The 24,243-nt window shown below is 49.7% G+C and overlaps 1 protein-coding gene across 5 annotated transcripts in view; it reads left to right on the plus strand.

The window, feature by feature from the left end:
* LOC142568142 (uncharacterized) overlaps nucleotides 1-24,243 on the plus strand; it is a 322,514-nt gene that overhangs the window by 156,827 nt on the left and 141,444 nt on the right. For all 5 annotated transcript variants that reach the window (XM_075678214.1, XM_075678212.1, XM_075678213.1 and 2 more), the window contains one exon: nucleotides 1,889-1,987. In XM_075678214.1, coding sequence (XP_075534329.1) covers nucleotides 1,889-1,987 — 99 coding nt within the window. The remainder of the gene's footprint in view (nucleotides 1-1,888; nucleotides 1,988-24,243) is intronic.

Raw genomic sequence — 24,243 nt, forward strand, 5'->3', positions numbered from 1 at the left:
GTTTTCTTCTGCGAAGCTGAGAATTCTTATTTTTTTTATCGTTTCACATTTTCGCCGGAGCACTTTGTACCTAGCGGAAGGGTAGGAGCTATCGTTAACCTCCGCCAGGCCGCGTGTACAATGCCAGCCTTTGAAAACATTCGCGTCGAGTTGTAACCTTTCTGCAGGCTGACTTTTGTTCCCGTTGTTTCAAGAACCCGAAGAGGACAGAAACACTGGCACGGTTGTAATAATCGCGATGTTTGCAAGTCTATCGCTAGTTAGCACGACGCTATTCACTCTTTGAAGCCTCGTATTCTTCGAAAAATTACAAGTAGACCAATCTTCACGTAAAGAGGCTGCTCAGTCTGTTCGCCAAAGTGGCCGACGCTCGCGAAAAAAGCGCCACAAAGCTATTTCAAAACAACCGCATAGCGAAGCGCAGGCGCCCTATAGCCAGCTCTGCCTGTGCGTGCATCTAGGACTGTAACCGCGCCTGCTGCTAATTCAAGGTCGGTGACAGCACGCCGCTAATATCCGCCTCCACAAGCTGATACAGACGCGGAATGGCATTCGCTGTCCTCTAGACCCACGGCCATGATAGGGGGCCCTAGTGGTCCTCTGCGCCATGAAGCCAAGAATGACAGGGCCAATGAAACCGGTGACACTACGGGCAAGCAAGGAGATGGACACAACGAGAAGGAAAGCGTTCTGAAAATGTTCAACCACCTGGTAGAGTCGCTGCGCGGCATTCTCTGCGGTCTTCACAATCCCGGCGCTAAAAATGGTCTGCATGTGCTCGCCGCACTGGAGCCGCTTATCGCAGCTCTTTAGATGCTGTAAAGATTTCGCTAGGCGCCTGTGCTGGTCACGCAAGGGGAGGCCTACACACCAGCTTCGTCTTAGCACCTTTATATAAAGGCTCACTTCGTTACAGACAAGATGTGGAATCCGGCAGTGGCTTCATGGATGACATTTCTGAATGTTAATCATCATAACATTGAGCTTGCTATCACCGCTGTGCGTCCCTCTTTCTATGTCGTCATCATCCCTCATCACATCTTTATGTCCCCCCCCCCCTCCTGTGCAGAGTAGCAGGCTAGAGCGCACTAGTTCAGGCCAACCTCAGTGCCTTCTTTCAAATAAATTCTCTCTCTCTCTCTCTCTTTACTGCATTTGTTTCAGTTCGCTGTAGATTTTTACTGCGTGGAACTGAATCTTAATGCCTTCAATAAATGCTTTCTTATTGCATAAGACTGAAGACAGTGTAGAGCGTATGTGCTGTCCTCTATGCTGGTCGGTGTATTTTGTTGTTGTTGGTGGTGGTGGTGGGGGCGGCGGTGTTTCGCTGTTTGAATTGTTAAATGTAATCAACTAACCCGCAGGTCAAGGCACTCTGTCACGGCTTATACGGTGCGACGTGCTACGTCGAATCAAGTAGCAGTTGCACACAAAACACAAAAATAATAGATGGGTGGCTACACTGCTCAGGAGTTCCCCCAATAGCGCCCTGGGACGCCAAGTATTCTTTAGCGTATAAAATAAATATTGCTAAATATGTATGCTAATATTAAAAAAGTGACGAAATTCCATTTGAAGGACAACAGCGGATCAATCTGGCAACATTTCTGCAGTTTAACTGCATAGAAAAGGCCTACACACGTGAAATGTGCGTCGTCAGGCAGCAGCGCGCTCGGAGCTCTAAATTCAAGGAGGAAACGACGGACTGGGGTCTTCTCTTTCAGCGCTACTAATCGGCGCTTTTCTACCGGCAAAACGTAAATCGCCATTCCACCAGATAGTTTACCCGTGTGAACTAACATTGTGTGTGCTACTCCCTCCATCAGCGCCGCATAGCGTTCTCTGTCCTTTCTGTGCACACGAACCCTTCTGTTGCTCCAATGTGCAGACGGAGGAGAAGCAGGCCCACGAGATCCGCAAGCTCCGCAAGCAGTTGGAGCAGGCCAACGAGAAAGTGGCCACGCTCACCTCGCAGCTCACCACCAACGTGAGTCGACTCAGCCCCACTATTTCTGCCTCTTCTTTCTTCCAGGCGCTGTGCAGTGACTCGGGCACCTTGGGGCGCGGCACGGCAACACTGTTGTAAGAACGCACCCCTGCGCGCGCGGGAGTACGATCTGCGGCAAACACGCGTGAAAACGACGGCATAATAAGACCTGGTGTGTGCCGCTTATAAGCACCAGGGTAGAAGCTTGGGTTACTTGGTTTTGACGTTAGGAATGATATAGCGGCGTGACAGACATGGAAGAAAGGCAAGACGTGGGACGAACGCAGGTGCCCCCCGCGTGTGTCCTACATACGCCTCCCTTTTGGCCATATCTGTCCAATCTTCGATGTTTTGGGCAACTGCAGTGGTGCGCCGTGACGGAGTCGATGACCGTCGCTTCGAACGCAGCGCGAGATAGAGTGGCCTACGGCGCTTGTTTTCTGCAGTGGGATCTGGCGTGAAATCGAACGCGACTGTCCTGTAATCATGCGGCAGATGGTTGGAGAGGAGGTTGCAGACGACGTATGGAACCGACTTGCGATCGACGACAACGTGAAAATAAAATGACAGCACAGTGCTGTCCAACTGAAAGAGAATTTGCGTATCTACAGATGGGAGAGGGGGGGGGGCGCCAACCAATTACGTTCCCAGATTTCCGTGACGTCACGGCAGAACCTAAATTATTTTACATTTGCGTCTCATTTTGTAGCACGGAGGCACAGAGTGCATGTGCTGCGTCATTTCCGTGGCGGGTTGAATTCTGATAGGTTGTCACCGAGTATTTTGGGTGGCGTTGGCGCAGCGTACAGGAAGACTGACGCTACCTTACCTCCTTACCATGGCGTATCCTCACATGGCGAGACGTAGTGCGAGGTGTCACGTGACATGTAAGCTGTGACGAAGAGCGCCGTGAATTCGGATACCAGCAACGGGCACACAGGTGTTTCTGGATTCTCCGTTACAAAAGCGCGAAAGGACTAAGGCATATAGCCATGGAACCCACACTAACTCGCCCACCTCGGATTTTGTTGAAGCCGTTTGTGTTCCGTTGCATGTGCCTAATTTCTGCAGCCGAGTTACCGTGTTGGTGGAGAGGTTTTGAAGTCGTTCTGTCGATGCGCCTTCTTTTGTCCTCGTTTCTCGATGGTCACCAAAGTTCAACGTAACGGGAAGAAGGCCGTTCCCACGCTTCTGCGCTGGCCTTTTTCAGCAGCCTGGGTTTTTCGAGCATCATGGAGTGAACAGTCCTTGTTTGTTCATGTCGGCTCGCGTTGCCAAGCTTCAATGAAATAAATAAGAATAAAGAAAGACCGTACTGTGGTGGATATGCGAAGCCCACTACTTTCGTTGTTGGCAGTCGAGTTAGGCCGAGTTATTTGTCGCAGCGCTCCTATGATTCGCCACTGTTCTGGAATCGACTGTATACTTGAGGCGCCGAATAACTGTGCTTGTCGATCAAGATGTTTTAACATATTTTTTTTTACGTTAGAACATAAGAGCAGAACAGATTAAGAATGCGAATTTTTCAGCAAGTTTCCTTGCTCAACAAATAGGGACTGCACGCAGCAACTATCAGGACTGCTTTAATTGCGGGACCACAATAGGCTTCTTCATTCTGTGCGGTTCGTAAATACTATCAAAAAAAAAAAAGAAAGAAGATAGCTGTAAGGTAACCACACTGTCGCCGCAAACAAACAGCCCGACTTCTAAATTTCAACGTACGCCAACGAAACGCACGCAGCCCGTTTTCAAAACGTCGCTATACTCGTACTGTATAGCGATTATATTTCTAATGTTGTGTTTGCGCGTTTGTACAGCCGTACACGCAACGTCAGACTGGGGTAACTAACTTGATGTACTTGTTTCGGAAGTGCATCTCAATAAGTCGGAAGAGCGCGTTAAGAAAAGCCAGATGGAAGTTGTGTGAATCAGGTTATGCCTTTTTTGCTAGGCTACTCTTTTCCAATCTCTGAGTAAAGCCGTTACGGGCCTAACACCAAGAGCACATCACTGCAAACGCGCAGGCAGCCTTGCAATAAAGCGCTGCAGTTAAACCATGGAAGTCGTGGAAGCCCTCCCGATTTTGCACGATGGCCCTCCGCGATCGTTAAAAACCGCGATGGTTGAAACAAAACTGTAACGGCGGGCGCTAGACAGTAAAGAAGTCCTGCGCACTGCGCTGCCATTTTTTTAATTATTTCACGTTTCTCGCATTTCCTCTTGCCTTTTTTTTTTTTCTCTTCGATGCATCAACGTGAAGTTGCGCTCTGGGCGCAAACATCGTGACCTTTATGGCATCATAACGACGGCAATAGCCTGTGCCACCAACTATACACAGCCCCATAAGCAAAACTGACAGTAACGCCAGAAATCAAGGTTGTCTCCTCTTAACGGCCCAATTTGACGGGCAGTGGACACGCTAGCGTACTTAAGCTCTCCTCAACGGGTCAGCGCGTTTTTTTAAGGACCCTCCATTTTATTGGCAATGATCTGCCTTTTTTTTATCTTGCTTCTTTCTACATTTACTTTTTATCTTTTCTTCTTTCTTGCTGTTTTTCGTGTTGTTCTCTTTTCCTTTTTTTGCTTGTTTGTTTGTTTGCGGGCGACGTGGATAACTTCCGTCCTTCTGTACTTCCTGCATTGCCTATGCCTTTTTATGAACCTTTTCTGAACTGTTACTGAATGACAATACTTTGCAACAGCGTGAAACGACGGGACAAGATTAGACAATATCATCGCATCATTACACTCGTGTTTCCGACTTTCTTCCACCTTTTCGAGCTGCTCCCAAACATTATCGTAAACATGCGCCAACAGGCTCAGTTTTGAAGCCTTCTGCTGAATGAGTTCCAATAATTCCGCTGCTCCGGGGATATATCTGTTATTAGAGCAGCGCAATGAGGATGGCGACGCGGAGCCTGCACAAATCGTTGAAGAGGTTTCTTTTTACACTTGATTCACGTGAAAGCCATACTCGTAGCTAGGTCAAATAACAGCAGCAGTGATTCCTCACTCACAGGCTTTAACGCATCGGCTGAAGAAGATTGCCAAGGGATTGGATGTGCGACATTGCTTTTCTTTTTTTTTTTAGCTTTGAGCACAGTCGAATTTTCCATCGCCGCTGCGGAAGAAAAAAAGAAGAGGGCAAGAGTCGTTCAGGCAGAAATCTTTGCACTGAAAAACCATCGCAGTCGCTTTGTTCCCTGTTTTTGTCGCGTGACATACGGCATTCCATTGACCTGTGGAAAAACGTACGTTGGCTAGACCGGCGTTTACCTTAATGAAAGGCTGCACCAGAACAGCGACTTAAGGGGCACGCCTTCACCCCACCTGTCGGCGCATTGTCGGTCATGTGATTGTAATCCCCCCCCCCACACACACACTTTTTTTTTTTTTTGCAGAAAGAACACGTGCCATAATAAAGCACACGCATACAGAATAAATCAAAATTGGCGAGGCCTTTACCTAAAGAAAACCCACGAATTTTGCATTTCGGTTCACTATATCTTTCGCGTGCTTGATTATGCACGCGAAATCAGTCTTCCGGAAATTGTAAGGGCACGCGCGTGGACGGGCTTTTTGTGTTTTGTTCCTTGCAGTTTGCAGTAAACTTTCAGCTGCTAGTTCAGCGCTTGTCCTGTGCTTTTCTGTTCCTATGCGTCGGCGTCCCCTTTGCCCGCTGCCGTCGAACTTCAACCAACTCGCCCGAACTTCGCACCCTATGGCGATTCTGACACCGAGAACGGTATTCTTGCCCACGATTCTCCCTGTCACCTGGAGTAAACAAGTGGGCGTTATTCATGGCTAACCGCACTTCTGGGGAAAGGGGTGTGCCCACGCCACTTTTTGCTCCGTTCTCCTTTTGCTCTGTTGCAGCTCCCCCAGGTTTGACTTTCATAGGCGGTGGAACTTCCTGACCTCCGAGATGAGTTCTTGCAAAAGAAAGCCGCGAATCTCACCTGATCCTAATTTAGCTCTGGTCAGTTTCTAACCTCCTGGCTTTTTTCTGCCTCCGTACTTCTTTTTTTTTTTTTTATTGTGTTCTCCTTGTTGTTGCGTTCGTTTGGCGTGACATCCATTTTCCCTCTTCTTGTGCCACTCACAGCTTGAGTTATGCCTCTTAATGACCACTTTAGGGCACGTGGGCTTCCTAAATATGGTACCGCTCGGTCCCCTAGAGGCCAGCTTACAGCTCCTAGAGCGTACCACTAAAAGGGATAATTGCGAACAAAGCCCCCCCATTGACTACAACATCGAAGTGCATCCTGCGCACCCCACTTGTACAGGTTACACAAAAAACATAACGGTTACAACTACAAAGACTTTCTGAAAGAAGGGCTGCTTCCGGAATTTCCGGAATCCTCCACTACGTCATGCCTGATAATCAGAAAGTGGTTTTGGCATGTAAAATCCCATAATGTAATTTTTTAACTTCTTTAAGAAAATGTAATTCATAACGGTTACTAACTACTGCCCCACGAAAGTAATTGAACAATTACTAAAAAAGAAAGTAATCCATTACTTTTACATTACTCTCCCTCCTGTACTTTTTATTAACATTGTCCAATTGGTACGGTAAACAGAAAGAGCTGATCTGGTTCTTTCAATGCGTCCTCTGCAGCCATCACACATTCTTTGCTTCACTAAGGATTAATTTTCAAAATTTAATTCCGTAATCTCCCCTCTCGGTTTTTTCTTGTTTTCTAACTTTTGAAGCGGCACTGCGCTGGAGAAAATGGCTGTGAACAGCGCTTGCTCAAAACATTGTGATTACTCAGTGCCGCGATGCTCGGGTCTGGGTTCTCTGTGAAACTGAAATCGTGTTTGATTCCATTGCTTGCGATTATACCTGTTTTTTTTTTATGTGACTTGTCCGCTATGCCTTGTAACGGCTTCCTGCGCCTTTTGTCAAGCTGCTCTAGCAGCTTTTAGCCAGGAAGCCGTCAAGATGTTTCTGGGAAATAAAATTGAATTGAATTGAATTGAATAGCGCTTACCTGTTGCTGCGGCTAGGGGACGGCGCTCCAGACAGGGCCTGTAAAAAACCGAGAAATCGCATCAGGGGATTTCCTAGCACCGAGGCTAGAAATTGTCATTGTTATCGAGCCACAGAAGCGTCGTTTCAGTCTGCCGAACAACATCTGCTGGACCAGCTCTAGGTGCCCGTCACTCGATGGCCAATTATACTTAAACGGCTAGTTCTAACGGATGCCAGAAAGCCATCACGTTCCTTGAAAAGGTGACCATATCTGTAATGTAATTTATTATGAGGTTGCACATTGTTCAGACCTAGCAATGCTGTTCGTGTGTTACGAGCACGAATACAGGTGTATATGACTGACGTAACATCGAGCAGTTAGAAACGTGCGTTTAACAGCCGAAAGCCCGGCGGATACCAGAGCAGTCATAGACTGCACTGAGCAAAGAATTGCGCCGCAGCTCCTGCCGCTCACGCGTGTCACCTATAAACGCTTCCAGGAGAGAGGGAGATAATTTGATTATGAAAGAAAAGCTTGGAGGTCGGACTTCAAGGAGAAGCGCGCTAATCTGCAAGCCTGCCATGTTCAGGTGGCCTAGCGGCAGGACGCTGATTGTGGGAAGGAGTAAACCCATGTACATGTTTTCATTCGTTTCGATTCGGTAGTTCCCGCCGAATTTATGTGGCCAAACCCAACGTTTCCCAAACCTGCGTCTGCTGTCGGGGCATGTTTCGTCAAAAACCTAACTGATTACTTGTGATTGGTTGCCGAAAAAAATGAATTGAATTACGCCTAATGTTACCTAGAACACAAAATATTCGTTAATCTATCAAATTACCAAAAAAGGTAATCGTTTACAAGTATTTAATTACATGTAATTCGTTGCGTACAAGCCGGCTGCGCGCACACCTGTGCCTCCCACAGCAGTACGCGAACTCTATCGGCCAATCTCGCAGGCTTGCTCCCCGTTTTGCTCGCCACTGGCAAAAGATGGCGCCACGCATCTGCTCAGGCAGCCAGGGCCGTCTATTTGCTTTCTCGACGCTTGCCGTAGTTAGAGCCCAACCGGAGCGGAGTGATGTCCCGTGCAGGGAATTTTCTGTCTTTCGGGGAATTTTCAGCCACAATTTTGGATGATAGGGAAAAGTGAATCTTTGCGACATTACAGGGAATTTTAAGAACGGTGTAGTAAATACTATAATTATGTATTTGAGCAAGACATCCCTTTGACAAACGACAGCACACCCCTTTTCTGTGCGTTTGTGTGTGGGGGCGGTGGGGGGGGGGGGGGAATTTGCGGGGGTCTGTTTGGAGTAATACAGGCAAAATTGTCGCAAATACAGAATTTTCGTGCGTAGGAATGGGAGTTCTGCTGCAAGATATGGAACATCACGGCCGGAGCCTAGGGTGCCCTTGCCAATTACGTTTTCCTCCTTCGTGCCCTTGCCCTCAGAAAGCCTTTTGGTGGACTGTGACGCCCATCAGCTTAGATATTTATACATAAAACTGGTAGACCTTGTTGCGTTTCGCCTGCGACACGTGGTTTTGCCGGCGCGACTGCGGCGGGGCGGCAGACATTTTGGCCCGATCGTCGTCGCCGCAACACTCTTCGCCAGGTGTTTCCAGGCGCGACTGCGGCGATGCGACCGCCTAGGGATCATCCTCGCATTCCAGTCATTGTGCCCGAAACAGGCGATGCCAAAGCAGGGATCTCATTCCAGTCATTGTGCCCGAAACAGGCGATGCCAAAGCAGGGATCTCGTTCCAGTCATTGTGCCCGAAACAGGCGATGCCAAAGCAGGGACCATCCTCTCATTACAGTCATTGTGTCCGACCGGCAGCGCCACGACAGGGTGCTACGAGATCGTGCTCGACATGGTGCTACGGCATCGCTACGACAGTGTGCGTCACCATTAGCCCATTGTACATTCACGTGCTCGTCTTTTGAGGGGTTCCTTCTTGCCCTCAACTGCGAGAGTATAAAAACAGCTGCCCCCGGACGCCAAAAGGAGGGCTCCGATTTCTTCTGTTGAGTGAAGTGCTCTCCCGTCTCTCTACTACGGTCAAACCTGACCGCCAACTCTTTGCGATGTTAAAATAAACAAGTTGTTTCGTTGTTACCAGTCGACTCATGCTTTGCCGGGACCTTCGGATGCTTCCAGTTGTACCCCAGGCCGCCAGGCCAACGCTACCCTTGGGGCTTGCGACCCAGGTACAACCACGGGCGTCAGCGCCGAGTTCCCAACAGATCGTACCAGCAGTCCGATCCCAAACATCTGGTTGGCAGCGGTGAGATCGCCTACGACTTCAAACAACTGTCTGCCAGCGGTGAGATCGCGACAACGGAGGCCAGCAGCGAAGAGATGCAGTTGACGGTATGCTGAGCAGCTCAACGACGATCCGGGAGCAGTGCAACGAGCCCTGTGTGACGACTGGTTGCCTGCAGCGGAACGACTGCGCGGAATTCCTGCCTGCGAGGTTTGGTGAGTGCGGGACTTTCTTCTTCTGAGCTTTGCCAGGCTTTTGTTAGTGTTAGAAACAGAGCTGGTAATTGTGGTTGTCGTTGCTGCCGGGTTAGTTGCGGCAAGACAATAGTAAGCAGTAGAGAAAGCAGCATTCAGAGCAGCCATGGATTTGAAGTCGTTGCGCAAACCGAAATTGTTGGAGCTTGCAAGAGAGTTGGGTCTGGATGTCTCAGACAAACTAAGAAAACCTGAACTGCTAAAGGCTATTCTTGAGTTAGAGGCTGAGGATGACGAGCTGTCGGAATGCCTTGAGACTATTGAGGAGAGGTCAAAAAGACAGGAGCGCGAACTTAAAGAACAGAAAGAAAAAGAAGAGCGTGAACGTAAAGAACAGAAAGAGCGAGAGCAACAAGAGAAAAAAGAAGAGCGCGAACACGCTTTGGAAATGAAGCGTCTCGAGGTAGAGATGGAACGCGCTCGTAATGGAAGTCAGGCACACGGTGCAGGAGAACGCGTATTGTTCAAAATGACTGACCTGATGCGGCCGTTTAAGCTTGGAGAGGACATTGGTTTGTTCCTGGTTAACTTTGAGCGAACGTGCGAGAAGCAGGGGTTCTCTCGGGAAACGTGGCCACAGCGCTTGCTCACTTTGTTACCCGGCGAGGCGGCCGACGTAGTCGCTCGCTTGGATAGAGAGGAAGCAGAGGATTTCGACAAAGTGAAATCGAGTCTCCTAAAAAAGTACCGGCTGTCTGCGGAGGCGTTCCGTCGGAAGTTTCGGGAAAATGAGAAAGGCAGAAGTGAGTCATATACAGAGTTTGCGTATAGGCTTATGTCGAACATGCAGGAGTGGCTCAAAGAAGAGAAAGCGTTTGGTGACCACGATAAAGTTCTGCAGTGTTTCGGGCTAGAACAGTTTTATAGTCGGTTACCGGAGAACGTGCGATACTGGGTCTTGGATAGGCCAGACGTGAGTACGGTGGCTAGAGCCGCTGAGCTAGCCGAGGAGTTTGTGACGCGTCGAGCTCGCGGAGCTAAGGACGGTCAAAAGGGTGAATTTGGCTCGAAGTTTGAGAGGCCGAAGTTCACACCCATGAGAGCAAAGGGGAACACGCGTAGTGAGGATGCAAGTGAAAGCAGTCCGACCAAACGTAAAGAGACGGCGGCAGCCGAAGCCGAACGCAGAAAGCGGTTCGAGATGAGGCGAGCGGGCGTTTGTTATACGTGCCAGAAGCCGGGTCACTTTGCGGCGCAGTGTCCGGAAACAACACCAAAAGTTGTGTTTTTTTCAATAGGCAGCACTGACGAGAACATGAAGCTTCTCGAGCCTTACATGCGAGACCTCCTCGTGAACGGGAAAGAGTGCCGAGTGCTTCGCGATTCCGCAGCTACGATGGATGTAGTTCACCCGTCTTACGTAGAACCCCATATGTTCACGGGCGAGTGCGCATGGATCAAGCAAGCCGTGGAAGCTCATAGCGTGTGTCTGCCGGTAGCAAAAGTGCTTATTGAAGGACCTTTCGGAGCGCTTGAGACAGAGGCGGCAGTGTCATCTATGCTGCCACCCCAGTACCCGTACCTATTTTCAAACAGGTCCGATCACCTCCTGCGCGAGAAGGGGCTTTTGTTTGGTGAAGCTAGTGTTCAGGCCTTAACCAGATCGAAGGTTCGGGAGCTCGCTGCAAAGGCGGTAGTTGCGGGGCCGACGTTATCAAACAACGAAAAAGGGTCAGAGGCGCAGCAAGCTGATATTCCGAGCACGCCCGAACTGAATAAACTTGAGTCTGTAACGTTAAAGGCGCCAGATACTGGAGAGGAAACGCCCGACGCGGGAAAGTTAGAAGAGCTATCTACTGATTTGCTTATCGCGCCTACGTCAGACGGACTTGATAGGTTGCTAAAAGTCAGCCGGTCGGCTTTGATAGCCGAGCAAAAAAAGGATGGCAGCCTGGAAAACGTGCGCTGCAATGTCAAAGAAGGTATCGCCAGGAAAACTGCGCGTTTTGTGGAAAGGGGTGGAGTCCTGTACCGGAAGTATCTAGACCGCAGAGGAGTGGAGTTCGATCAGCTGGTCGTGCCTCAATGCTATCGTCAGGATCTGTTGCGCTTGTCACATGGGGGTTCGTGGTCCGGACACCTAGGAGTTAAGAAAACTAAGGACCGTCTCTTGCAAGAGTACTATTGGCCAGGGTGTTTTCGGGACGCAGACCATTTCGTGAGGACATGTGACACTTGTCAGCGGGTGGGCAAACCAGGGGACAAATCAAGGGCGCCGTTGAAATTGGTACCTATCATAACGGAGCCTTTTAGACGGCTCGTTATTGATACAGTGGGACCTCTGCCGGTAACAGCCACGGGGTACAGACACATTTTGACTGTGATCTGCCCAGCGACAAAGTTCCCTGAAGCAGTGCCGCTTAAAGAACTCAGCTCAGTTGAGATAGTTAATGCACTACTGTCCATATTTGCGCGAGTTGGTTTTCCTGCGGAAATCCAATCAGATCAGGGCACAGTGTTTACTAGCGCTTTGACGACAACTTTTCTCGAAAGGTGTGGGGTAAAGCTGCTACACAGCTCAGTGTACCACCCACAGTCGAATTCCGTTGAGAAGCTCCACTCCGTCATGAAGCGCGTGTTGAGAGCGTTGTGTTTTGAACATCGAACTGACTGGGAGCTGTGTCTGCCTGGGGTGATGTTTGCTTTAAGGACCGCGCCGCATGCGGCTACGGGGTTTTCGCCAGCTGAACTGGTGTACGGTCGCTCGCTTCGATCTCCGCTTCGCATGCTTCGAGAATCATGGGAAGGTAGGGGCGACGACCCAGTCGTGGTGGAGTACGTGCTTAAGCTCCTCGAACGCTTAAGAAGGGCACAGGAGTTGTCAGGTGAAGCAATGACAAAGGCCCAGCAGAGGGCCAAGGTTTATTATGATCGGACAGCCAGGGCCCGTCGTTTTGAGGTTGGCGATGAGGTCATGATATTGCGCACATCGCTAAACAACAAACTAGACGTGCAGTGGGAGGGTCCAGCACGAATTGTTCAGAAACTGTCGGACGTTAACTACGTGGTAAGTCTGCCAGGAAAGCGGAAAGCACAGCAAGTTTACCACTGTAATCTGCTCAAACCTTATAGACAAAGGGAAGCAGTGGTGTGCATGATGGTAAACGTTCCTGAAGAGCTTCCGGTCGAGCTTCCGGGACTAGGCTCAGTGACGAACAGGGAAGACACCGGTCAAGTCATTAGTGACCTTATCAGTAAAGCACCGCTGTCGCCCGAGCAGAAAACCGAACTACACCAGCTATTACAAGAGTTTCAAGGTCTGTTCTCTGAGAGGCCTGGTAGGACTTCTGTACTTACTCATGATATAGAACTTACCTCCCCAGAGCCAGTACGATCCAAGGCGTATCGGGTGTCACCCCGCCAGAGCGATATTATGGAGGCGGAGGTAAAGAAAATGCTACGGCTCGGTGTTATTGAGGCAGGTGAGAGTGATTATACCTCCCCTTTGATTTTAGTTGAGGTACCGGGCAAGGAACCTCGTCCTTGCGTCGACTACCGCAGGCTTAATTCCATCACTAAGGATCAAATTTATCCGATCCCTAACATCGAGGAGCGCCTTGAGAAAGTTAGTAGCGCTCAGTTTATTTCCACCCTAGATCTTGTCAGGGGTTATTGGCAGGTTCCACTTACAGAAGAGGCTAGTAGGTATGCGGCGTTCATTTCACCAATGGGAACATTCCGTCCTAAAGTGTTGAGTTTTGGTTTGAAGAACGCGCCATACTGTTTTTCAAGCCTCATGGATAAAGTGTTGCGGGGACAGCAAGAATTCGCTTTACCGTATCTAGACGACGTAGCGATATTCTCCGCATCCTGGTCTGAGCATATGACACACTTGCGGGCAGTGCTAACCCGCCTGCGCGAAGCGGGCTTGACAGTCAAGGCTCCTAAGTGCCAGTTAGCACAGGCCGAGGTTGTCTACCTCGGTCACGTGATTGGTCAGGGTCGTCGCCGCCCCTCTGAAATAAAAGTGGCCGCTGTGCGAGACTTTCCGCAACCGCGCACCAAGACCGATATTCGGTCGTTCTTGGGTGTCGCCGGCTACTATCAGAGGTACATCCCTAGGTACTCTGATATCGCGGCTCCCCTGACGGATGCTCTAAGAAAGACAGAGCCTCAAACAGTCGTCTGGGACGAGACAAAGGAAAGAGCTTTTAGCGCCCTAAAGAGTGCCCTAACAAGCCAGCCTGTGCTACGATCGCCAGACTATACAAAAGGGTTCATTGTTCAGTGCGATGCTAGTGAGCGAGGCATGGGCGTTGTACTGTGCCAACGGGAAAATGGAGAAGTAGAACACCCCGTCCTGTATGCTAGTCGTAAGCTGACCAGTCGTGAGCAGGCGTATAGCGCCACCGAGAAAGAGTGTGCATGTCTCGTGTGGGCCGTTCAGAAATTGTCATGCTATCTAGCCGGCTCGAGGTTTATCATTGAGACGGATCACTGCCCTCTCCAATGGCTGCAGACCATCTCTCCCAAAAATGGCCGCCTCCTGCGCTGGAGCCTCGCTTTACAACAATATTCCTTTGAGGTGCGTTACAAAAAGGGGAGTCTCAACGGTAACGCCGATGGCTTAAGTCGAAGCCCCTAACGTAGGAATCAGCCTCAAAATTGTTTGTTACTGATGTTTTCTTCCTGAGGCAGGATTTTTTTTAACATATTGCTTTTGTTTAGTGTTTCAAAGTGATGATATGCTTTCTAGTGCAATTTTTCAATTTGTGGACGCGTTCTGAGTGATGCTAGACTACTGTAAGGAACTAGGCAGTGGTATAAAAAGGGGAAAGAGCCTGGCAGGGCTTAGTGAGGGTTGTGCCGTGCTTGCTGACTGAGCGGTTGAGTTTCAGCGTAGTTCTAACGCTTGCCGGGAACGAGAACAAAAATGTGAACTCTCCCGAAGTCACTTTGCAGTGTCCTGTGCGAACCTGAACAAGAGAACGAGGCCTTCTCTGTGCGCTGCGCTCAAGAAACGTCGAGGGACGCCCGACTTCGGTTATGAGCATCATCGAGCGACATCCCTCCGGACAGCGGATGCAGTCCCCTGTCCATCGGGATCTCCTTCCCCCGGCGGGGCGGTCTGTTGCGTTTCGCCTGCGACACGTGGTTTTGCCGGCGCGACTGCGGCGGGGCGGCAGACATTTTGGCCCGATCGTCGTCGCCGCAACACTCTTCGCCAGGTGTTTCCAGGCGCGACTGCGGCGATGCGACCGCCTAGGGATCATCCTCGCATTCCAGTCATTGTGCCCGAAACAGGCGATGCCAAAGCAGGGATCTCATTCCAGTCATTGTGCCCGAAACAGGCGATGCCAAAGCAGGGATCTCGTTCCAGTCATTGTGCCCGAAACAGGCGATGCCAAAGCAGGGACCATCCTCTCATTACAGTCATTGTGTCCGACCGGCAGCGCCACGACAGGGTGCTACGAGATCGTGCTCGACATGGTGCTACGGCATCGCTACGACAGTGTGCGTCACCATTAGCCCATTGTACATTCACGTGCTCGTCTTTTGAGGGGTTCCTTCTTGCCCTCAACTGCGAGAGTATAAAAACAGCTGCCCCCGGACGCCAAAAGGAGGGCTCCGATTTCTTCTGTTGAGTGAAGTGCTCTCCCGTCTCTCTACTACGGTCAAACCTGACCGCCAACTCTTTGCGATGTTAAAATAAACAAGTTGTTTCGTTGTTACCAGTCGACTCATGCTTTGCCGGGACCTTCGGATGCTTCCAGTTGTACCCCAGGCCGCCAGGCCAACGCTACCCTTGGGGCTTGCGACCCAGGTACAACCACGGGCGTCAGCGCCGAGTTCCCAACAGATCGTACCAGCAGTCCGATCCAAACAACCTTGTATTCTTTGCACTTATGCTTGTAGCAGATTAACAGCCTTGCGTTGACAGCGAATTCTTTTTTCTGGCTGCCGTAATTTTCATTTAGGAGCGTCTATTTAATAACTTTTTTCTGCAAACTTCTGTTAGACCAGACCTATTGTGGAGTTGAGATTAAGTGCTATAGGTTGAAACGCTTCCGTGCGCGAGACTTTTGCATCATCATCTGCGTATTTCACGAAGTACGATCCGCGGCCACTTCGAAATTTAGTCCTTCATGATAGCTCGTTCTAACCACAGCGTGCTGGTCTGGCTGGTCACGATGTATAGATAAGCTAAGATTATTCTAAGCCACGTTTGCGGATGTGACGCCGACTATCTCAGATTTCTGCTAAAATTCGTGGCCCTGCGCGGAGTACTTTGCCAGAATATTTTTGCTGAAACAAAAATTGCGGCCTTGCGAGGCCCCGTCGAATATCACTCGTTTTTGAAGATCGGTGGGGCGCAGGCAAATTTATTTAAAAAGTCAGTTTTCTAATAGCACCGCGAAACTTTGTATGTGTAGTCTACGAAGGTTCTGCATAGGCACGCTACACAGTTCGTTGTCTTAGGTTCCACTGCCTCTTGCGTATTCTCGAAAAGAGAGAAGGGATGCAATGTTTACAGATTGAATAGTTTCTTTTTTAAATCTTTTCTTAGCATTGTGCCACTTTGTTGTGACTGCTTCGCAAGTATAGTTTATCATAAAAAAATTATTTTGCGCATTGCTATAGCCTCTCCGCAAAATACTGAGAAATAAGTAAGGAATGGTGCGGTTTATTGCTTTTTCTTTCAGAATTATCCCAGCGACGCGGTCCTTGTAGAAATAGGTTGGATAGGGCATTTGATAGAACACTGTACATCGGTAAATAACTTTAAATGTTTTGTCAAATCAAATGCTGTTTTACGCGGAGAAAATAATTGAATTTCGCCTTCTCGGCGTACGCTCGGCATTGTTCATCGTTGCCACTTTGCCGTAAAGTACACTGGCGTTCTCAAATGCCGTTCAGACTCCAATTACGTCATTGCGTGGTCATACGCCGCGCTAGAACGGGTCGTCGCCTGCTCGTGACGGGGCGTGAATCACGGGGCGTCACAAGCTCCTGGACACGTGTGTGGATGCATGGACTCGCAAGGCCTGGAACATGCGTCTTGCGATGTGACGCGGCGCGAGCCAACTGTCCTCATGCGGCCCGTTCACACGACGTCGTGCGCGACGAAATGTTCATTGCCGCCCGCTATCTCTCGTGTGAGATGTGTTGCGCATGCGCAGAAAGCTAGCCAGGTCACTTCTTGCAGGTTTGTTCTAAATTCGTGGCTGTAATGCAGGAGTTGGTGCAAGTGCCCGCATTTCGATGGGGCGGAAACGCAAAGAATGCATGCGTGTACCCCATGTAGTCAAATTTACTCCGCATTCCCCCGTTACGGCGTGCCTCATAGCCATATTGTGCTTTTCGCACGTAAAACAACATAACTTATTTTTTTTTTTATGGTATCGGTGAAAGTACAGCTTTGATCACAAATCACGTGCCTCGTAAACATTTGCAACCGGCAGTAGCACGTTCGAAGAATGGAGTCCGCGTGCCGGTCACAACCTGCATATGTGATCGCGCCAGAAGAAAGTGTGAATTCTTCGCTATCGCGGACACCCGCCGTGGTTGCTCAGTGGCTATGGTGTTGGGCTGCTGAGCACGAGGTCGCGGGATCGAATCCCGGCCACGGCGGCCGCATTTCGAAGGGGGCGAAGTGCGAAAACACTCCTATACTTAGATTTAGGTGCACGTTAAAGAACCCCAGGTGGTCAAAATTTCCGGAGTCCTCCACTACGGCGTGCCTCATAATCAGAAAGTGGTTTTGGCACGTAAAACCCCAAATATTATTATTCGCTATCGCCGCAGAGTCTGTAAAAAATAAGCTCTCGGTAGTTGGCTTTCGCGTTCCGCCCTCTCTCTCCCCCCGCTCGCCTCTTTCCCTCACTCGTATTCCATCGCTCTCGCCCCTTCAATTCTTCCCCCTCGTCTCCGGCCGCGATCTGTTCTCGTCAAGAGCTGTCGTCGCATCCCGGAGCTCTCGCCGCGGATGCGCGCTCCGTGCCAACCGAGAAAGGCCTCGCCGTGGGAGAACAGCGAGGGGGATTCTGCGAAGGCTCTTCCTCCATCGCGGTCTCCGGGTCGCGAGACGAGCCCCATTTGTCAACGATGTATGGCGCCCCACAAAGCGTGCACCATGACCGGCGGCTATCGCGCGAAGCACGCTCCGCACAACCAACGGCACCCGAGAGTGCCTGAGAACGGTCCCCAGATAGCCGCTGATTTTTTTTTTCTTTTTTTTGGGGGGCGGCGTTCGTGGTCGTTCTCGAACGCAGCATAGTACAGAAAGCTGGGCTAGTTGGAATTTGCATTAGGAAAGTAGAAATAAGAACAAAAAGAAAAGGAATTTTAATTTTCCATTCTAAGTATTACTATATTTTGCAATATTACATCGAACACAGCGTAATGAAGTTTTCAATTACGCATTACAAAAAAAAAAAAGAGGGAGATTTCAACTTTGCATTGCTTATGTTCTAAATTTGTGGGCTGTGTTGTTCGTAAAAGAAAGAAGACAAATGCAGACTGATACACGAAACTCACTGCACTGAAAAAAAAAAAATATAGGCTCACAAATGTGTAAGCACTTCCTCTACCACACTGTCCGGAAAACATATAATGAAATGGCCTGTTATTAAATTCGTGACGTAGCCCTACGGTCCTCGACTATGCCAGCGTTTATGCCTCCAAGTTTCATGGGAGGGTTTACTAGCGAGATGCCCTCTGCCAAGTTCACGCACCACGTGACGCCCGTGGGGTTAAAAGAACGTTCCTCGCCCACCGTTACGTCCTTGAATGGCGCGTGCCAACAGTCCTTCTTCTGGGTCTGGTGTACAAACACGAATACCCGAAAAAGTGGGTGCGAGGGAGGATGGCCGCCGCAGTTATGCCAGTTCGGCTCCCACCAGTTTTGGTACCGGCTGCAAGTTATCGGTTCTTCCACTTTCATTTCCCCTCTTCCTTATTACTTACACATTTAAAGTAAACCCGCCATTTATTTTCCCTATTCTTCGGTCGACGGCGGCGGCCCTTATCCGATATGACTGCAAGGGCATTTCCGCGGCAGTTTTCGCGACAAAGAGTAAACGCACTAGAGCAGTGCAGTTAGGTAGATGTGTTCGGAATCGGGCAGACATTTGCAAGGTTTCTACCGACACCGTGCCATGGAAATATGCAATGAATTAGGTTCTGCCGCGTTTCCCCTTGTTTGTTTTTCTCGCGCTTTCTTTCCTTTCTTGCATTCTTCGATTACTCCCTTTAAAAGCAGGCCGCTGCCTGTACCCGATTTCGCGTGGCTCTTCTGTTCGCGCACGTGCGCTGCTATCTGTGGTGCAGCGCCGCTCATCCTCTCAGACGGCGCAACAGGCAGCGCAGTCAAGCGAGAAGAGAAGGCGCTCGGTGTATTATACCTGCACACATCGGGGCACCCGCGCTTACGCAGAGTCGCGCGCGCGCCTCTGCAAGGCCCGGGATCCCCTTCTCAGCTCAGAGGTGTCGTGCCGTTATCGATTCCTCCTCCTCTCTCTCTTCGACCAGCTCTTGTCGGTGTCGTATCTTGTCCGTTGCGACACTCTTCATTCCGTCCAGGAAACTATGTGAGCCCAGACTCGGGGACGACCTCCGAGCCGGCGTCTTCCCGGTGTTTCATCACGCGCGAAATCGCGCTCTCTTTCTTTCTTTCTTTCTTTCTTTCTTTCTTTCTTTCTTTCTTTCTTTCTTTCTTTCTTTCTTTCTTCCTTACTGTCTTTCTTTCTTTTTCTCGATTTTTCTTTTTCTCCCTCTTTAACCTGCTCGCGGTGACGCAGTCATCGCCAGACTACAGGAGGGAAAAAGCCGATCCGTTCGTTATAAATGGGTGTTGGCCTGTATGCTGTACACACTGTCTGGCAATACCTTGCAATCGCTAGATAGGAGGGTGCAAATGGGTGCGGCAGCTTCTCGCGCCAGATTAAATGCATGCAGCGCCGCATTTGGGCGCGCTTGAAGCCGCCATCCTTTCCCTGTGCACCTCCTCCGACACGCGGAAAGAGATAACCGCCAAGTGGCGAGCTGCTTGGCGGGGTAGAATATATCGAATGTTTATATCGAATGAAATGTTTCTTTACAGAAAAATAAGAGAAAAACAGAGAAAGAACGAAAGCACCGTTCACCAAAACATGTCGATTAGAAGATGCGCGTAAACAAGCGAAACCTAAAAGAAGACCTAGTCGAACGAAACGAACACCCGAAAAAGACACTTGCACAACTTCACGCGTTGATCTGCTCTTTGGATGAAGCTTCGGATTGGATTGGTCGCGGTTGTGTATACAGTTCCCGCGGCTTCGCGCGCGCCTATATACGCTACCACGCTGTCCGGGATTATTTTTTCTCTTATCGCGTTGCCCGAGCGGATCATCCGCGCGAGTCCACTGTATGAAAGCGCCGTCGACTTGTGCGGTCTTTTCCTCGCCGTTGGTGGCTCGCCGGTTTCGTCATCCGCGTTGATATATACTACATAACGCCTTCGCCGCGATCGCGGTCAGATCTTACAGCGCGACGACATCGACCCGTTTCTGGAGCCACCGCTTCCTCGTCGCCGAACGTAATACAGTAGCGAATTCCCTTGTGGCTAGCTGACTTGCATCCTTACAAGGAAGGATGGACACTTTGCTCAGCGTCCTCGAGCTTAGCGGGATGATTTATTTCAATTTCCTCTAAATGCGATATAGATAGGGTTCACGAAGCAGGGTTTCGTTTCTCGTGTGTCCTATAGGTGTCCGTTCCGTGTCGTTCGTGGGGAGATAAAGGTTGGAGGAGACGTTAGATGGTTTTGGAGCGGAGGTTATAGGTTGGACCCAGCCGCGTTCTTTTTACCTGTACGCCGCACTGAACAATCCTTTGTTTTCGTACGCTACCCTTCTTACATACTATGTTTTGCTAGGTCTCCTGCTTTTGGTTGAAAACACTGCTAAAGTACACGGCTTAGGGCGATGCGCCAGCGTATGGACTCGCGTGAATGGCGAACGGTTGGATGTACTTACAAAGGTACGCACGTCGGCAATGAAACCGTCCGAACTTTAGTGTGTCGTTGACGAAATGCCCACATCCAAAACGGCAAGTGCGATTGCAGTGTCAGGCTGCAACACGAGACATACCTTAATTTTTATTTATTTTTCGAGCATCTTGAGACGCACAGTAACGATACAGCAATTACAGCTGTTTGGGGGCATGCAGCAAAAGGCAGCAGTTTGCCTGAGTTCGCCACAGCGCCGTTAGACAAGTTTTAGACTATACTGCGGACAACAACGAGCTACGTACTATACAATCGCAAAATTACAAAATTATATATAACAAGCGCAGACGCGGTATGTTTTCGAGCGCTGCGCCAATAAAAACAAGTATCACAAACATAATGTCCTATTAAGCAATCGTATCACATATAAACACGTACTGCCGCTTCCAGGCACATTCACAGGTTGTTGGGAGCACAAATGTCCTCTTTTGTAATTCTGTGGTATAATGGTGCGTGAGTGGCGCGGAGGAGCACGCTGCGTGGGACTGGGGACGCTAAGTATCACTGCGAATTGCGGCTGCTTGTAAAGTGGTATATATGGTAATGCACGCGAAATCCTGTTGATTAAAGAACGTATAATTTAGCTGATATTAAACGATCTTAAGAGTCCGGCACATGTACAAGCACGGGGATCATCCGCGAGCTATTTTCGCTGCAATTTTTTTTCAGCGAGATCTCTGCCTGTTCCGTCTTTCGGATGAGGGGCTCGTCACGACGAGCAACGCCGTGGGCATGAATCGTCTCTCCCTCTGAACGACCACAAAGTAGTCCCTCTCCCTCCCGCCTCTCTCCCTCTACTCCCCACGCGCGCATACGCATTCCCGAACCCCGTGCCAATTAAGAGCGCCATTACCCTTGCCGCATATCGTGCCGCATGTCATCTCGCACATGTAATGCATCAACCGCGGGGACTTCCCATTTCCGCAGAGCGATTTGTACGTGAGCGTGCGAAAAAAAAAAAGAAGGGGGGAGGGGGGGAGGCAGACCGTCGTTGTACTTCGTCTCACTAAATCGGCGCAGCACAACGAAAGCTGTTGGGTCGCGTAAACCAACCCGGAACAGAGAAACAGAAGAATTCCTCCATTGTCCGCCGCTGATCGCCCATTGTGCGAAGCCTATTGAATGGAAACTTCGAGGCACGATCAAAGCAGCGCAGTGGGCGATGTCTGCTCCTCCCTTTTTTGAAAAATGCAGCTGATTGTCGTTACTGATTGGTTAAACAAGAGCGCCGTACTTTTGGCTGCACCGCACAGAGATGTTGAGACGGAGTGCAGACGGATGCGGCGCGTTCGTTGTACACGCGCACTTCGTGTCACGAATTGCGTGCATCGTGAAGGGAGAGGAGGTCCGCTGAGCGAGAGAGACGTAAGAACGGGATTATACGCCATAGTATGTTTCCACGTTGCTTCAGACACGCGTTTCCTTTTTCTTTTTGTGAGTTGGTCGAGTGTTTCATTTTGTGCACAAGGCAGAGGCACAGAAACTGCAAAGCAAAGAGCTTGGCCTTGACCTACAGTTGGCGTTCTTTAGAGGTTGTGTTTACTGCTAAAAAAAATAAGGGGACGTAGAGTAACTCAAACGTTAGCATTCCTGTTTCTCTATCCTTGTGCTCTCCTTCTTCAACGAAAAATGGTTTCTCTGTCTAGCTCTAGCAAAGCACATCGAAAAAAATAATTATTGCTTTTAACGTTGCCAGCTTAAAACAGATGCAGACTGACGCGTTTTGCACGCTGTGTTTCACGTTTACACGCAGACTCACGCGCTGTATTGCGATGTTCGTAGCCGCCAGAACACAGTGCTGCTCGAAACTCGTGCGAGACGCTGATGTGCTTTGTGCGAAACCTGTAAGATTCCGTGCTCTCAATTACCTGCCGCTGTCATATGCATCTGGTTGCGGACATGCCCAGCCTGATTATTCGCAGTGTTGTTTCCTTTGCTCCTTGTCAAATTTCGACAAAGTGGTCCCAGTTTTCTGCATACTTGGCGCATCTAGCTGCTTCCGTGCTAGATAGAGGCCGTCGCGTTTGGAACTCATAGGTGTGTGTGCTCCAATTCGGGCCAACACTGGATCCAGTGAACTTTGATGCCTAGAAATACAGCTTCGATCACAATTATCGTAACTCAGTTTGAAATTGTGTCTCCGACATGATTCCACTTCGCGTCGACAAGAAAAAGAAAACAACAGAAAAAAAAAGAACGAAGCAAGAATCTTTGGTTAAGATGAAAGCTAGAATCTTGTCTATATATCGAAATACTGCGTGTACGAAGTTAAGGAAAATAGAACGTAGCCTCAAATGGCTCATAAAGGAACGTAAGTACGTTTTCTTGCGTGCACGATAGAGGCAGGGTGCTAAACCGCCATCTTGTTCGGGCCAGCAAAGTAACACGAATGGTTTTTTACTTCGATGCCGTCTTCATTTTGTCAGTTACGTAGTTGTTTGTCTCTGCTCTCTGGGCGCGTATACCCACGAATCATTTCGTACACTACGTATGAAGCTGCCATGGCGAATCATGATAGCAAACTGCATGAGCAACGGCGGGAAGCCAATCAATAACAGTGCTTAAGAACTGCGGTTTCGCCAGTTTGTTTGGAAACGCCTTTATTGCCTTTCTTTTTTTATATACTTCTGCTCTGAATCATGCGTACTCCACGGGAAGGGAAAGGGTAGTGGGGTGTAGGAGTGTGGTGTATGGCGCCAGGTGGCGGCATTATGATGCACACGTTTGAATTGTCTGATATTGGCCGGATTCTGATGGGACCATAGCTACGTGTTGCGTTGAGCTTGACGTGGAGAAACATTCTTTAATGGATGGTGTAGATGTGTGGCTGGGCACACGCCTAGCACGCGATATACTCCAGATGACAAGATTGACAAATCAAATAACCCGCTCATATGCATTACGCACGCACACGCAGTATAACGAGTATCTAGAGTGTCTGGTCGAGGCTGCTGTCTCCGAGGAAAGCAGCTCAAAGGAGCCGCCACGTAAATGTGAGACAGATTTTAGAGTGTAGGCTTTGAGGGCCGCATAGCGCCTGCAGACGCATGAATCATGATTTAGGTCGTATACCACGCACTGCAGTGCGGCAAACGCATCAATTGCAATTTGTGCTTGCTCCTGTCGGCAAGCACCCATTCGTATACAACTCGGCGTATACTTTGGGGATGACACTAGGTAGTATTGATCCAAAGTGCGACTCTCAGATGCCGGGTATGGCGTCACAAGACGTGACCGTGTACGTGTTAACGCCTTTGACATGGGAGTGAGGATACAGCAGGCTCGAAGACGTACAGCCGCTGCACGGTACAGAGTTGTAGAGAGAGAAGCGCACGACACGTGTGAACCGCGCACGCCTATGTGGTCCCACGCGCACACTGTACCTGAGCGGTGCAAGCTAATTCCCTTCCATTACGGCGCCCCGGGTGCGTGACCGCAGGCGTTTCTCTCGGCCCCTCACGTGACGCGCATGAGTCACGTGATTGTGGTGCTCCCTGCAGCCGCCGCTTTGTTCTTTTCCCGGCACGCGAATCGCCGAGTGTCTTGCCTGCACGGGAACCAACCGTCATGTCGCGAACCGCTTACCCGTCCGTATGCGCTCCCTCGTAGCGTATATACCTTCTATACAGAGTGGAACAGTTCGCTCGTCTGCCTGGAGCGATACTGTGTACGCCGCTAAGGGCCGTCGGGCAAGCACAGATAGGGGAGAGTTTGAGATTAGGCGACGCAAGCGGCTTGCGTCCCCTAATCTGAAGCTCTCTAGTGTCT

The sequence above is a fragment of the Dermacentor variabilis genome, unplaced genomic scaffold (genome assembly GCF_050947875.1).
Source record: "Dermacentor variabilis isolate Ectoservices unplaced genomic scaffold, ASM5094787v1 scaffold_17, whole genome shotgun sequence".
Lineage (NCBI taxonomy): Eukaryota > Metazoa > Arthropoda > Arachnida > Ixodida > Ixodidae > Dermacentor > Dermacentor variabilis.